We start from the raw sequence: 12715 nt of genomic DNA, 5'->3' as shown, positions 1-12715 counted from the left end.
CCACCTGTAGACCTTCAAGTGAACTCTGAAATCAAGTCATGGGCTAGAGAACAGGCTCAGCGGTTAAGAGCACTGGCTGCCCTTCCAGAGGTCCTGAGTTGAATTCCCAGCAACCACATGGTGACTCACAACCATCTCTAGTGGGATCTGATACCCTCTTCTGGCATAAAGTCAATGGAGCACTCATACACATAAAATAATTTTTTTAAAAGTCACAATTCTTGCCTTGTCTTATTATTTATTGAGACAGTCTTCCTATGTAGCTCTGCCTGTCCTGGGACTAAATACATAGTAACATGTAGTACATGTAGGCTGGTCTTGAACTCAGAGATCACCTGTGCTCCAGCGCTGTGTACCACCATGCCTTGGCTAAAACAAGCTGACATGTGGCTAGCAACCTAACTAGCATTAAATAGTTCACTCCCCCCTAAACTTTGAATTGCTCTTGAAGGTCCAAGATATTTCTAGAACCACACCAAACACTCAGTTCTTCCCAGCACTAAATTTAGAGACTAAGGCAAAAGGACCATGAGTTTGAGACCAATAGGGAGACCCTATATCAAAAGCAAAAACCAGGGATGGCTATGCAGACCTGAAATCCCAACACTTGGGAGATCAGTTTAAGGTCATCCTCAGCTGTATAGTATGTATCCTGGGTTACATGAGACTCTGTCTCAGACAGAAGTCACACACCTTCCATGACACTCCATCTCTCTTTTTTGAAGTACTGGGAAGGTATTGAACCTAGGTCCTCAAGCATCTGCTACATCTGCTCTCATGTGTCATCATACCCCAGGCTGGTCTAGAGCTTGCTGCACACCTGCAGGTGACTTTATTGGGCTGGCCAGATAGCTCAGTGGGTAGAGGCACCTACCTGCCTGATGATCTGGGCTCAATCCTGGGTCCCACATGATGGAAAGAAAAACTGATTCCTGAAAATTGTCCTTTGATCTTCACAGAGGCACACAAAGTAAAATGTAATAAAAACTTAGATGTATGTTATGAATATTTTGCCTCCATGTATATGTACCACGTGTGCCTGGTACCCAGGAGGTCAGCAAAGGGTGTAGGACCCCTTGCAGTTGAAGGTATGGATGGTTCTGGGCCAGTGTAGGTGCTGGCAACTGAACCCAGGCCCTCTGCAAGAACAAGTGCTCTGTAACTGCTAAACCAGCTCTCCAATTACCATATACTGTGCTTTTGGGTTTTGTTGTTTTTTAAGATTTATTATGTATATATACAGTGTTCTGCCTGTGTGCATACCTGCACACCAGAAGAGGGTGCCAGATCTCATGACAGATGGTTGTGAGCCACCATGTGGTTGCTGGGAATTGAACTCAGGACCTCTGGAGCAGTCAGGGCTCTTAACCGCTGAGCCATCTCTCCAGCCCTAAAACCTATTTCTTAGGCCAGTGTTTTTTCTGTGTGTAATGGCTGGGGGGGGGGGGGGGGGGGCGAGGCATCAGACACAGCCTTTTTCATAAAGCCCAGGCTGGCCCTGAACGTGTGATCCTCCTGCCTTCCCACTGCTGAGAATACAGGTTTGTGCTATCACACCTGGCTCAAAATGTTAGACCAGTTGCTGAAGAAAAGGCTCAACAAGCAGCTGCTGTTCTTGTTCTTGCCAAGGACTTGGGTTTGGTTGCCAGGTCCCACATAGTGACTTACAACCACCCTTAACTCTAGTTCCAGAGACCCAATGGCCTCTCCTGACCTCCTCAGGTACCAGGCTTGCAGGTGGTACACACATATAAATGTGGGCAAAACACTCATAAAATATACCTAACAAAATTAGTGAAAATGTTTTAGACCCCCCCAGATGCTTGCAAGGGTAGACTGGATGGTGTGGTTTCTGTAGCCTTGTGTGGGAACGGAGATGAGGTCCCTCCTTTAACCCGAGGAGGAGGAGGAGGAGGTCACTTGTTTCCCTTCCCTCTTCAGTTATCCAGACACTCCAAAGAATCAGACGGAATCCAGGATAGTAATCAACGGCTTTATTTTCCTAGAACTCAAATTGTCTATGGTTCTCAGAGCTACACTTCCAAAGCTACAGTCAGCAATTTTTCTTCAGAGCCCAAGGGAGGGATAGGAGTAGAGACAAGAGAAGGAGGGGGCATCAGAAAGCCCCGAAGAGGCTGGGAGAGCACTTTTCCCTGTATTCAGTGGGCTACGAACTGGACGTGTGACACCACCAGAGGACCAACTCTGGAAGAACAGCAAGCCCCAGCTCCAAAGAGTCATCAACTCCAACACAAGGGGAACCTCCCAGTGCACCTCAGAACCGGGTCAGCAGTGGGGGGCACACAGAGGGTGGGGATTAACAGGTTGGTTGATTTTTTTTTTTTCCTTTTTTGTAATTTTCTTTTATTAAAAACATTTCCTAAAAAATGTGTCTTTTCCTTTATGTCTGGGTGATATATCTGACTAGAGGCTGGCCTTGAGCATTATGGGAAGAGGGAAGAAGGCAGCAGGGTCTCCCCACGTTACCTCATCCTCTGACCTGAGATCTAAAGAGAGACATTTACTCAATGCAAATGATGAGTCAACCCTTCAGATTATCAGCTCTCTCCAGGACCTTGGCCCTAACAACTTGGAAACTCCAAAGTCTTGATGTTAAACTACAATTCCTTGAACCCTGGGGTCAGGGAGAAAAATGCTCTCAAAATCACCAAGGATTTACGGACGGGAGCCTCTCTCCCACATAGTGTCCCCTTTGCTTGAATTTAGGCAGATGGGAAAATAGGTGTGGGAGCATGAGACAGGATCTCAGGAGACGCCCCCCAGGAACCCACACTCAAGTTCATAGTCCATCAGCCCACTCCTGCCCCAACCCAGCCCAAAGGTCTAGAATGCCTGCAGGAGGGCAGAGGTGTCAAGAGGTGGAAATAGCAGCCCAGGCCCTGACACAACCCCGAGGAGACAAGTCTAAGGAGATAGAATGGCCCCATCTCATCCCAGGGCCCAGGGCCCAGACTCAGGTCCTAGGGTACAGAGACCTGGAGGGGAGGGCCAAGCCAATCTCCAGAGGTGGGCTTAAAAACCGAGAAAGTGAGTGAAGGAGGAGAGTGGGGTGGGTGGGAAAAGTGTTCCCAGTTTGCAGGCCATGGCCAGTTCCCCAGTAGCACCCAGACAGCAGCAGGAACGGGGCAGGGGCTCCTCTTGAAACATTGGTGGCTACAGGCTGCAGGGGAGGGTTGGAGGGAGAAGGGTTAATGGTGTGGCCTTGGCCTGGCCTTACCCCAGCCAGTGCAGGTCTTCAGGGAGAGCCCACCCGGCCTCCAGAAAGGCTGACTACTGCAGGCCCTTCTCTGCATCCTCCTCCTCCTCCTCTCCATCAGCGGCTGAGCCCTCCCAGCCCACTGCCGAGGCAGCTCACTCACCTCTCATCATCTCTGATGCCCTGGGCTTCAGCCTCTTCCTTGGCAGCAGCCTCCTCCTCCTCCTCCTCCTCCTCTTCCTCTGGAGGAGGTCCCCGGCCAGAGTCTGGCTCAGAGGGGGTGCTGTTCTTCTCCACCTCTACTGGTGGGGGCCTCTCACCCTCCAAGGTAGCCATCTCCTTATCCTCCTCCTCATGGTCTCCTGACTCCTTGGGACGTTTAGGGGAGTCCTGGGCAGATTATCAGAGGACATCAACTGAGGCTAGAAACAGGAGGTCAACAGCTAACCTCCCTGTGCCTACATGCCTCTTCCCAGGGTGATGCTGTCCTGCTACCCTCTGCTACCCAGAAGGCCTGTGTCCCATTCTCAGCTGGATTCCCAGAAACTGCGGGCTGGATTTATACCTCAGACTCGGGGCCCCAAGACAGAGCCACAGAGTGCCGCAGGGCACGTCCTGCTGGCAGTTACCTCGAGCATGTCCCCTGCCCTCCGCTTCAGCATCCCCTTCTCATTCTTCTCCTTGGTCGGCTCATCGATGACCAGTTTCCCCTCCTCGTCACTGCTACCCTCCGCATTGCCTTTCTTATCACCGTCACCCTCCGGGACTTCCGCCTCCGGCTCTTCCACACAACTCTTTTTCTGGGAGGACTGCGGCAGAGACATCAGAGGCTGAGTGGCACCAGAGACTAGTCCCCCCCAACCACCCCCTTAGACACTCACTCCTTCTTTTGCCCACCTCTCCCCCACCCCCACCCAGGTGCCCAGTCTCACAAGTGTTTTGAGACCCACCTCTGTTGGATTAGCCCTGGGGTTAACCCACAGGCCGGGCAGGCAGGGCTCTGTGCAGGAGGGGGGAGGGCTGGAGCAGGAGGCAAAACCTCGGGTCAACTTCTCCCAAAGGGATCTGGGACCCGTTCCCCACGACCCCCGCTCCCCCCGCCCTCCCGCCTTGTCCTGCCCGGCTCACGAGAACCTCCTCTTGGAAGGCTATGTCCTCTTCCTAATGATGGGCCCAACAAAGGCTTACCCTACTTACCGCCTCCATCCTACTCTTGCCCTCAAAGCCACTGACAGTGGCCCCTAACTCCCAGTCACCCCGCACCCCCCAGGTCCCCCTGGCAAGATGTCCCGGCTCCACCACCCCAAAGGCCCTGAGATTCTCAAGACTAGGCGTTGCCGGTGGGCAAGGCTCCTGGAGCCCACAACACACCTGCTCTCCAGGGCGTGGAGGGCAACTCGCTGCTCACCTGGTAGCCAGAGGCCTTGACGGTAGGGTTGTTCTCGATCTCCCAGAGCCCCTCGCTGAACCCTTTCCTCTTGTTGGGCTTGCCAAACTTCTCCTTGGATTCCTCGTAAGGGAAGAGGTCTTTGGGGCCCAGGAATGCCCTGGCGAGAGATAGGAGACTGTGCTCTCAAGCCCCAAGCTGTTCCCAAGCTAAACGCCAGACACGGACAACTGTCGCCCCCCTTTCCCAAAATGGAGTTCCCACAGTGTCCCACCTGCCCCCACTGGCCCCTCACTCACGTCTCGTGGGTCCCAAAGAAAAAGACTTGGTATTTGTTGGCTGTTGATTTCACGGCAGCTTCAGGCATCTCATCAATCTAGGGCAAGGAAGGGAGAGAAAATGTGAACTGGAGTCCCAAGGCCTTCATTCTGGGGCAAGGTGACATTTGTATAAAGCCAGGCACAACCGGACTTCAGAGATTACCCAATTTGCAATACATTCTTAATAGTACAACTTGTCCAAATGAAATTAGACAGGAAAGCCTAAGCCAGGACTGCTTCACTCCCCTTCACCAGAGAACATCTTCTCCAGTGTCCAATCCTGGCCAAAGCCTGATACTGTCACTTTTTATATTTTGACACAGTGCCTTGCTATGTAGCCCAGGCTGGCCTCCAACTCAAGATCCTCCTACCTCGACTCCTAACATGCCAGCATACCCACCTCCAATTATGAAATGTCAATCAAAGCATCTCAGCTCTTCCAATGCTTTCTCATGATCACAGCCCACCTCTTCTCAATGACAAAGTCAGAATCCCCCCCCTTCCTCCCGGGCCGTTACATAACTGACTCTGTAGACCAAGCTGGCCTTGAAAGCCAGCTAAAATAAGTCTGAAAACTTTGAAAGCTAACAAAATAAGTCAAACCTTTTTCACAGATGGGGAGACTGAGTGCAGAAAAGAATGTCCTTCCCAAGAAAAACATGGCACATTATAGTAAGGACCAGAATTCAAGCCCAATTACCTTCCTTTTTTTGGTTTTTGTTTTGTTTTTGAGACAGTTTCTTTGTGTAGCCACGGCTGTCCTGGAACTAGCTCTGTAGATCAGGTTGGCCTCGAACTAACAGAGATCTACCTGCCTCTGCCTCCAGAATGCTGGAATTAAAAATCTGTGCTACCACCATCCAGCTCTAGTTTTCTTTAAAAAAAATCATTTATTGCCCAGCAGTGGTGGCACACGCCTTTAATGCCAGCACTTGGGAGATGGAGGCAGGGGGAACTCTGTGAGTTTGAGGCCAACCTGGTCTACAAAGTGAGTTCCAAGACAGAGAAACCCTGTCTCAAAAAAAACAAAATATATACATGTGTGTGTCTGTGTGTGTGTCTTTGTGTATGTTTTCCCCAAATGTTATTTCTGTGTACCTCATGAATGCCTAAGGACGCCAGAAAAGGGTGTCAGATCCCCTGAGACTGAAGCACAGGTTTTTGTGAGCTGCCGTGCAGATGGGAATAGAAGCCCGGGTCCTTATGGAAGAGCAGCCAGTGCTCTTAATCAGCAAGACATCTTTTCAACCTCGGCCTAATTTCTTGAGGAGATCCCTTGCCCTATGATCCTGGTTGCATTCTGCAGTAAAGGCAGTAAGTGCTGAGGTCTAAGGTCAAGTTTGAAATCAAGCGAGGACCGTTGGCCAGTCTCAGATTAAGTCTTGGAAGCGCAGGCCAAGCCAAGCTGTTGGGACAGGGGACTACAACTCCCAGCAATCCTTGCAACAACCCCAGATGCCCGCCCTCCTCCCAGAGGCCAGGTGGCCATGTTGACTGGGGTGCAGACCCAAACCCAAGAGACAGGACAGGCAGTGATTAGAGAAGAGGGTGCAAGTGGGAGCACTAGGGAGACGGGGAGGCTGAGTGACTAGAAAGAGCTGAGTGGGCATGACTCGGAAGAGCGTCTTGCCCCAGACTTGCAAGTCTTTAGGCCGCTAGGCCCCTCCCCCTTGCCCCGTGGCCTCTGGGGACTTCGGTCCAGCCCCTCCCCCTAGGAAGGCACAACTCAAACTAGGCCCAGCCCAACAATCAGGAGATGCTGGGGTGTGGGAACCTGGTGGAAAGGCATGCAGTTCCCCCACAACCGTGATCCCCATCACTATGACAACTCAACCCCTCCCCCGGAGGCCACTCAGCAACCAGGAATGTGACCACCCCTCCCCCCAGGCCTTCCATCCAGGATTGGGGAGGAGGGGATACTAAACACGCACCCCACCCCCCAGGCCCGTAATCTGGCACGCAGGTTTTAGGCTGTATGTGAAACCTAACTAGGACTGGGGGTGGGGGGAGAGGCAGGGCGGGGCGCATGCTCTAAGGGGTGGGGACAGGGGAGGAGCTGGACAGGATACCTGTCTCTGGATATCAGTCCCCTCTTCTCAGAGGGGGTTAACAACAACAACCAAAAAAGAGAGAGAGAAAGAGAGAGAGAGAGCGCCCCTCCAGGGCTTAAGAGATCCCAGGAGACTAGCAAAGGATGACGGTAGCAAAGGCTCTCTCAAAGGCCTGACACCTATGCCCGGAAGGGAGCCGGGGAGGGGGGGGGGGGGGTGTTTCCAAGCTTTAGTGCTGGAGAAGGGCCCACACCCAAGCCAGGGCATTACTGTGCTTCCAGTCTGGTAACTCACGGTTAATGAAAGGGAAGAGGAGACTCTAAAGAAAGAGGGATGGAGGAAGGGTTAGGAGGCCCGAGGCTCTCCCCAAGAACGGGCTGAAACTGGACACCCCAGCTTCCCAAGGAGAGCGAACAAGAGGCAGACTCTAAATCGTGGGGCAGGGGACCCAGGAAGCCTCTAGCTGCCCAGTCCCAGAAACAAGACTGGATGGAATGAGATGTACCAACTCCACCAGTCCAGCCAACTCCCAGCTACATAAAGGTTGGGTGTGGAGGAATGAGAACGGATGGGCCTCTTCCTTAAGAGCTCAGTCCCCAGCCTTAACCCTAACCACTTTATGTAGGTGTAACAGGTAGGGCTGGGGGATGGAGTGCTTTCTGCTCAACAGCATGTCCAGCCTCCTCCCCCACAAGAGAGGAGAAATCACTTCAGGGGCGGCACCCCCACCCCCACCCCTCCAGCTACAAAGGAACTCTTTTCTGGAACTTGGATGTGAAGGGCGGTTCTTCCACAGTGAGGGAGGCTATTGAGTCTGTCCTGAATCTGTCTCCCAGGTGGTGACTTTATATCCACACTGTGACTAAAGTCAGTGAGTCAAAGACAAGTCAGTCAGGGTGGGGCCAGACATGCAGAGGACCCTACCTCACTTCAGTCAGGGTGGGGCCAGCCACGCTGAGGACCCTACCACACTTCCTCCTCTAGCCGACTGGAAGGATTCTGAAACTTCTTAACCGTTCCGGCCCACTCCTCTGCATTTGCCCGCCTCCATCAGGCAGGCCCCAAGCATCAGAAATCCCACTCAGTCCGGGTCAGAGGCCTTCGAAGCCATTTGCAGGGTTCAGAAGGACAGGGAGAACAGAACACCATGCCCACGGCGCTCAGAGCACAAGCAGGTCCAAGACCCTCGGGCATTTAGGAAGGCAGAGCATAGCTAACTAAGAACACACCAGCTGACCACCACACCCAGGGAGGGCCTGGCTGACTTGACCTAGGGGAACCAGAATGTCCAGGACAGCAGGCATCTCAGACAATTGGGCTGGAAAGTGTGGCAAGCCCAAAGGCAGAAAAGGGAAGAGACAGGAGAACGGAGGGAGACTCTAGGCTACTCAGGAGCTTGCTTCTCCAGGACTGGGAGAGCGGAGAACGGCACCCAGGGTGAGGGGGGGGGGATCAGGGCTAGGGTGGTTCCTGGTTAAGTGCCTGCAGATCCTCAGGAAGTTAGGCAGGAAGAAGGGAAGATGGGGTCATAACGCAGTCTTCCAGCCAGGCCCTGCTACCATGTGGCCCCTATGTCTTCAATCTCAAACTCTGGGCTCTTTCAGTCTTTTCTCAGTCACCCAGAAGTCCCCAGAAGCAGCAACTGAGGAAGCAAGGTGCACGTGGTGGCCTGCATCGTGACAGAAGATTCTGGTCACCCCCTGGAGCAGGCAGCCATCAGGCTTCAGACTCCAACTCAGGAAGAGCTAAGACAGGTTCTAAGGAGTCGGGGGTGGGGAAGACAAAGACTCGGTTTTGTCCTTTGGGAGCCAAGGAGAATGAATGTCTTGGAGAGGTGATAGGCCTGGGTGTACCCCTCCCCTGAGTGTCACAACCAAGCCAGGCCAAGTGTTGGGGTGCATATCTCTTTGAGACCCAGTCACAACTGTATCTCAAAGATCCGGGCCTCAATAGAGAAAGAAAATGACTCTCTGTGCTCCCCTTCTGTCCTAGAAGTTCATAATGAAAAGAAATGGATGGTATCTCTGCTCCAAGGTGTCTTCTATCCAAAGGCCACCAGAAATCAGAGGGGCTCTCTCATGGGGCAATAGGTCTCAGGGAGTAAGATACCAGAAGATCCCAAAATCCCCGTTTCGTAACAATTTCTCCTTCTTCGGACATGGCTTACCACTGAACTTTGTCTCCTCCCCAGCAAGGAGAAGCAGTGGAGACCTGGGTTCAATGCTTGCCCTGACCATTAATGCCTCGGCATCTGGGCCAAGAACCCAGTGGATCCCAGGGTGCAGGGTAAAGTACATGAGCGTTCACATGACACACACACTGCCTAGCTTCAGTCAGGCCCTTGAGGCCCTTCTAACGCTCTGGAGAGTCTGGCTTCTCTCTGTACTCCACTCCCAAGCCAGAGGCCAGGCCTCACTTGACCCAATTGAAAGCTTCAGAGAGCAAGGAGCTGGGGCAAGTGGGATTGGACACACTCCTTGGGAGGGGGACAGAGTATGGAGGACTACTTGGGTTTTCTCAATGATCCATTTGGCCCGAAACCCTGAATAGTAACCAAGAGAGCATGGAGGAACTTCCCAGGCTCAGAGTAGTACCGAGCCAGATGAACAGTCAGCCATACTGGAAAAGCCAAAGCCTTAAGGCAATCCTGCTCGGGGACCCCTCCTTCAGGTCTTTCTGCCCTAGATTTCACTTTACACAAGTCCCACACCCTAAGGGGCTGAGTCATGCCCTCACCCAGTACCAAGGGCCCCTCTACACTCACTTTGAAAAGTTGCCAGAAGCACCCACACACGCACTTAACCTTTTCCTTGGAGGAAAGATGATAAACACATCAGGGCTTTCGGCCCCACCCTCCCACCTGGCCAGGTGCTGCAATGGGAAGGCCCTTCTGTTGGCGGGTTACAACCACCACATGGCTGACACCGGCCCTCTTGGCCGGAGACGCTCACGGGTGGGATGCCGAGGCCACTCCGTCTCGCAACAATCCCCCGCCTCACTAAGGTGATCTGTACTGCATGTCCCAAGCACACGGGGGGCCCTGCTGCCTACAGTTCCAAATCTGAGCTGGTGGCATATGGAGGGATGTTCGCGTAGGGCTGAGGGCTAACGGGTTGTGGTAGAGAGTTACCCCTGCCAGGCAGACCATCTGAAGTCTCCCCCACTCCCTCCACGACCCTCCCAACTCCAGACTTCCTACAAAATACTCCAGGAAAGTTTGCTAGACGCCAGCTCTACTCTCCCCGCCCCCCCACTTAACCCTCTGTGGACTGAGACCCTTCACAACCGTTTGCCCAGCCAGAGGGATCTGAACTGGAGGCAACTATCAACGGAGACTCGGTGCTCCAACGGGGCTCCCGGAAGGGGCTGGGAGTCGCGGCCGAAGCGGCGACCCATCACCGGGCCGCTCCCCGACCGTGCGCCCAAAGCCTCGGCCGGGAGGAGGGTTGCGGGCCGCCTGAGCACGCGGCGCCGCCCGCCGGGTGCCGGCCCCCGCCGCCTCCGTTATGTAAGCGGCGGTGGGCGCCGACCAGGCGAGCAGGCCCGATGCCCCTGCCGCTGCGCCCGCTCGGGCGCCGGGCGCCCGTGCTCTCCCGAGCGTTATGCAACCGCACCAGGGCCCGCGATGGCCCCCACTGCTCACCCGGGCCGGCCAGTGTGGGTATCCCTTCATCTTGGCGAACACCAGGTCCCCGCATTTGTACTCCTTCTGCCGGTTGGATCGCGACATGGCGGGGCCGCGGGCGCCCCGGGCTCCGCGCCGAGCCGGGAAGCGCGAGCCCAAGTTTGCGCGTGCGGCGGTTGTGGCGCCGCTGCGCTCCGGCCCTCGCGCGGCCCCCGCCTCGAGGGTGGCCCCCGGCGCGAGCTCCGGAGCCGCCACGGCGTCTGCGCCCGCTCGCCGCTTCGGACGGGGCGGGCGCGGTGGGCAAACGCTCGGCTCCGCTCGGCTCCGGGGCGCGCTCGTGCGGTTGTTTGTGTTTGAAATTCAATTGCTCCCTCCTCGGCGCGAGGCCGCTTCCTCCACCCCACCCCCCCACCACCACCACCCCGCGGCCCACTCCTCCCCTTGCGCTCCCGCCCGCGGCGGTTCGATGCGCTCAGCCGCTCGACGCCTGCTGCCTGCCCGGGCCGGGCGCCCAACCTGGAAGCCGCGGGCGGAGCGCAGCGGCACAGGCCGGAGGAGCCGAGCGCCGAGCTCGCCAAGCGGGCTTTGTGTGCGGGCGGGTGGGTGGTTTGAGTGCCAGGCGGCGAGGAGCGGGCGCCTGCTGGACAGGCTGCACGTGCCCCTCCCCTGGCTCCGCGGGGTGCTTCCAGCCAGGGCCGGGCGGGGCCTACTGTAGCCCTAGTTGCGCAGTGTCGTCCCCCACCTCACACCCCCCCCCCCCGCCCCGACCCAGTGCCGTGTCCCAACCCACGTATCTGCTCAGCGCCCCTGGCTTTACGGCCAAGACGAGAGGCGTGGGTACCTCTCAGCAGTGTTGGGTCCATCCTGGGCTTCCACGTGCTTCTGTTGGCAGGGGGTGTAAGAGTTCGAATCCTGCTAGGTCAGCCGACGCAGTAGAGGAGAGGTTTGAAATTTGCCAGTCCCATGGTGTGCAAGAGATTGTGGCCATTTTCGGGGTGCAGTAAATGCTAATAATCAACGCGGCTGCCAAGTCAAAGATCTGGACTTCACCAGTTAAACTCACCAAAATGAGGAGGTCCTAAAGGGTAAAAGACAGTGGAATACCACTAAATCCAGTTTGGAAATGTATAATCCTGGTAATCTGAGAGGGCTTTGCCAAAGCAGTGTCTTTGAGAATGAATATGACTTTGTCAAATTCTGGGATACTGTCCTGGATTATATTCTTGGGGGGGGAGGGGCGCTGGGGGGAGAAATGCTCGAGGCAGGGTTTCTCCATGTAGCCCTGGCTGTCCTGGAACTCACTCTGTAGACTAGGCTGGCCTTGAACTCAGACCTGCATGCCTAAAGGCCTGAGCCACCACTGCTTGGCCTGGGTTGTCTTCTTAGATTGTGATGGGAACGATGGGCCCAAAATGTGTTCTCAGATCTCAACCCAAACAAGATTTTTGTTGTAATTACATTTCTATTTGTGGAATGGCTTCTTTGTTGTTTGGTTTTGGATTTTCTGAGACAAGGTCTTACTAGGTAGCCCTGGTTTGCCTGGACTTACAGAGATCAGCTTTCCTCTGCTTCCTGAGTGCTGGAATTAAAGATATACATCCTACTGTCCATTTTAAAGAGATTTTAAGTTTTTATTTGTGTTTGTGAATGTACGCCACATGTGTGCAGAAGAGGGCTTCTGATCTTCTGGAGCTGGAGTTGCAGGCTATCGTGATCCCATTAACAAGGTTGCTGGGAACTGAACTTGTATCTCCTGGAAGAGCAGCAAGCTTTCTTAGTCATCTATCTTGCCCTAATCACAAATTCTTAAAGAAGGTTCATGAGCCTGGCGGTGGTGGCGCACACCTTTAATCCCAGCACTCAGGAGGCAGAGGCAGGCGGATCTCTGTGAGTCCAAGGCCAGTCTGGTCTACAGAGTGAGTTCCAAAACAGGCTCTAAAACTACACAGAGAAACCCTGAGTTGGAAAAAAAAAAATTCATGAGTGAGTCCAGTGTCAACAGGTTTCTGTACCAGGCTTTATCTTTTGGGCCACCAACCAGCTCCCAAATCACAACACAGAGACTTATTACTATTTTTGAATGCTCGGCCTCGCTTAGGCACATTTCTGGCAAGC

The 12715-nt window shown here is 54.3% G+C and overlaps 1 protein-coding gene across 2 annotated transcripts; it reads right to left on the bottom strand.

Annotated features, from left to right (window-relative positions):
* Nucleotides 1-1979: 1979 nt before the first annotated feature.
* On the bottom strand, nucleotides 1980-10955 carry Hdgf (heparin binding growth factor). 2 transcript variants are annotated; one of them, XM_076574389.1, is made up of 6 exons: nucleotides 10619-10955; nucleotides 4904-4980; nucleotides 4626-4764; nucleotides 3847-4026; nucleotides 3381-3607; nucleotides 1980-3181 (listed from the first exon to the last, which is right to left on the bottom strand). In XM_076574389.1, the coding sequence occupies exons 1-6, from the start codon at nucleotides 10703-10705 to the stop codon at nucleotides 3175-3177; spliced, it is 717 nt and encodes a 238-aa protein (XP_076430504.1). In that variant the 5' UTR covers nucleotides 10706-10955; the 3' UTR covers nucleotides 1980-3174. The 2 variants fall into 2 exon arrangements, with proteins under 2 accessions (XP_076430504.1, XP_076430503.1); XM_076574388.1 differs by lacking the exon at nucleotides 10619-10955 and adding an exon at nucleotides 10262-10392.
* Between the last annotated feature and the right edge of the window lie 1760 nt (nucleotides 10956-12715).

This window comes from Peromyscus maniculatus, chromosome 6 (assembly GCF_049852395.1).
Source record: "Peromyscus maniculatus bairdii isolate BWxNUB_F1_BW_parent chromosome 6, HU_Pman_BW_mat_3.1, whole genome shotgun sequence".
Taxonomy (NCBI): domain Eukaryota; kingdom Metazoa; phylum Chordata; class Mammalia; order Rodentia; family Cricetidae; genus Peromyscus; species Peromyscus maniculatus.
Note: the sequence above shows the minus strand (reverse complement) of the source record. Positions and strands in the feature narration are given on the sequence as shown.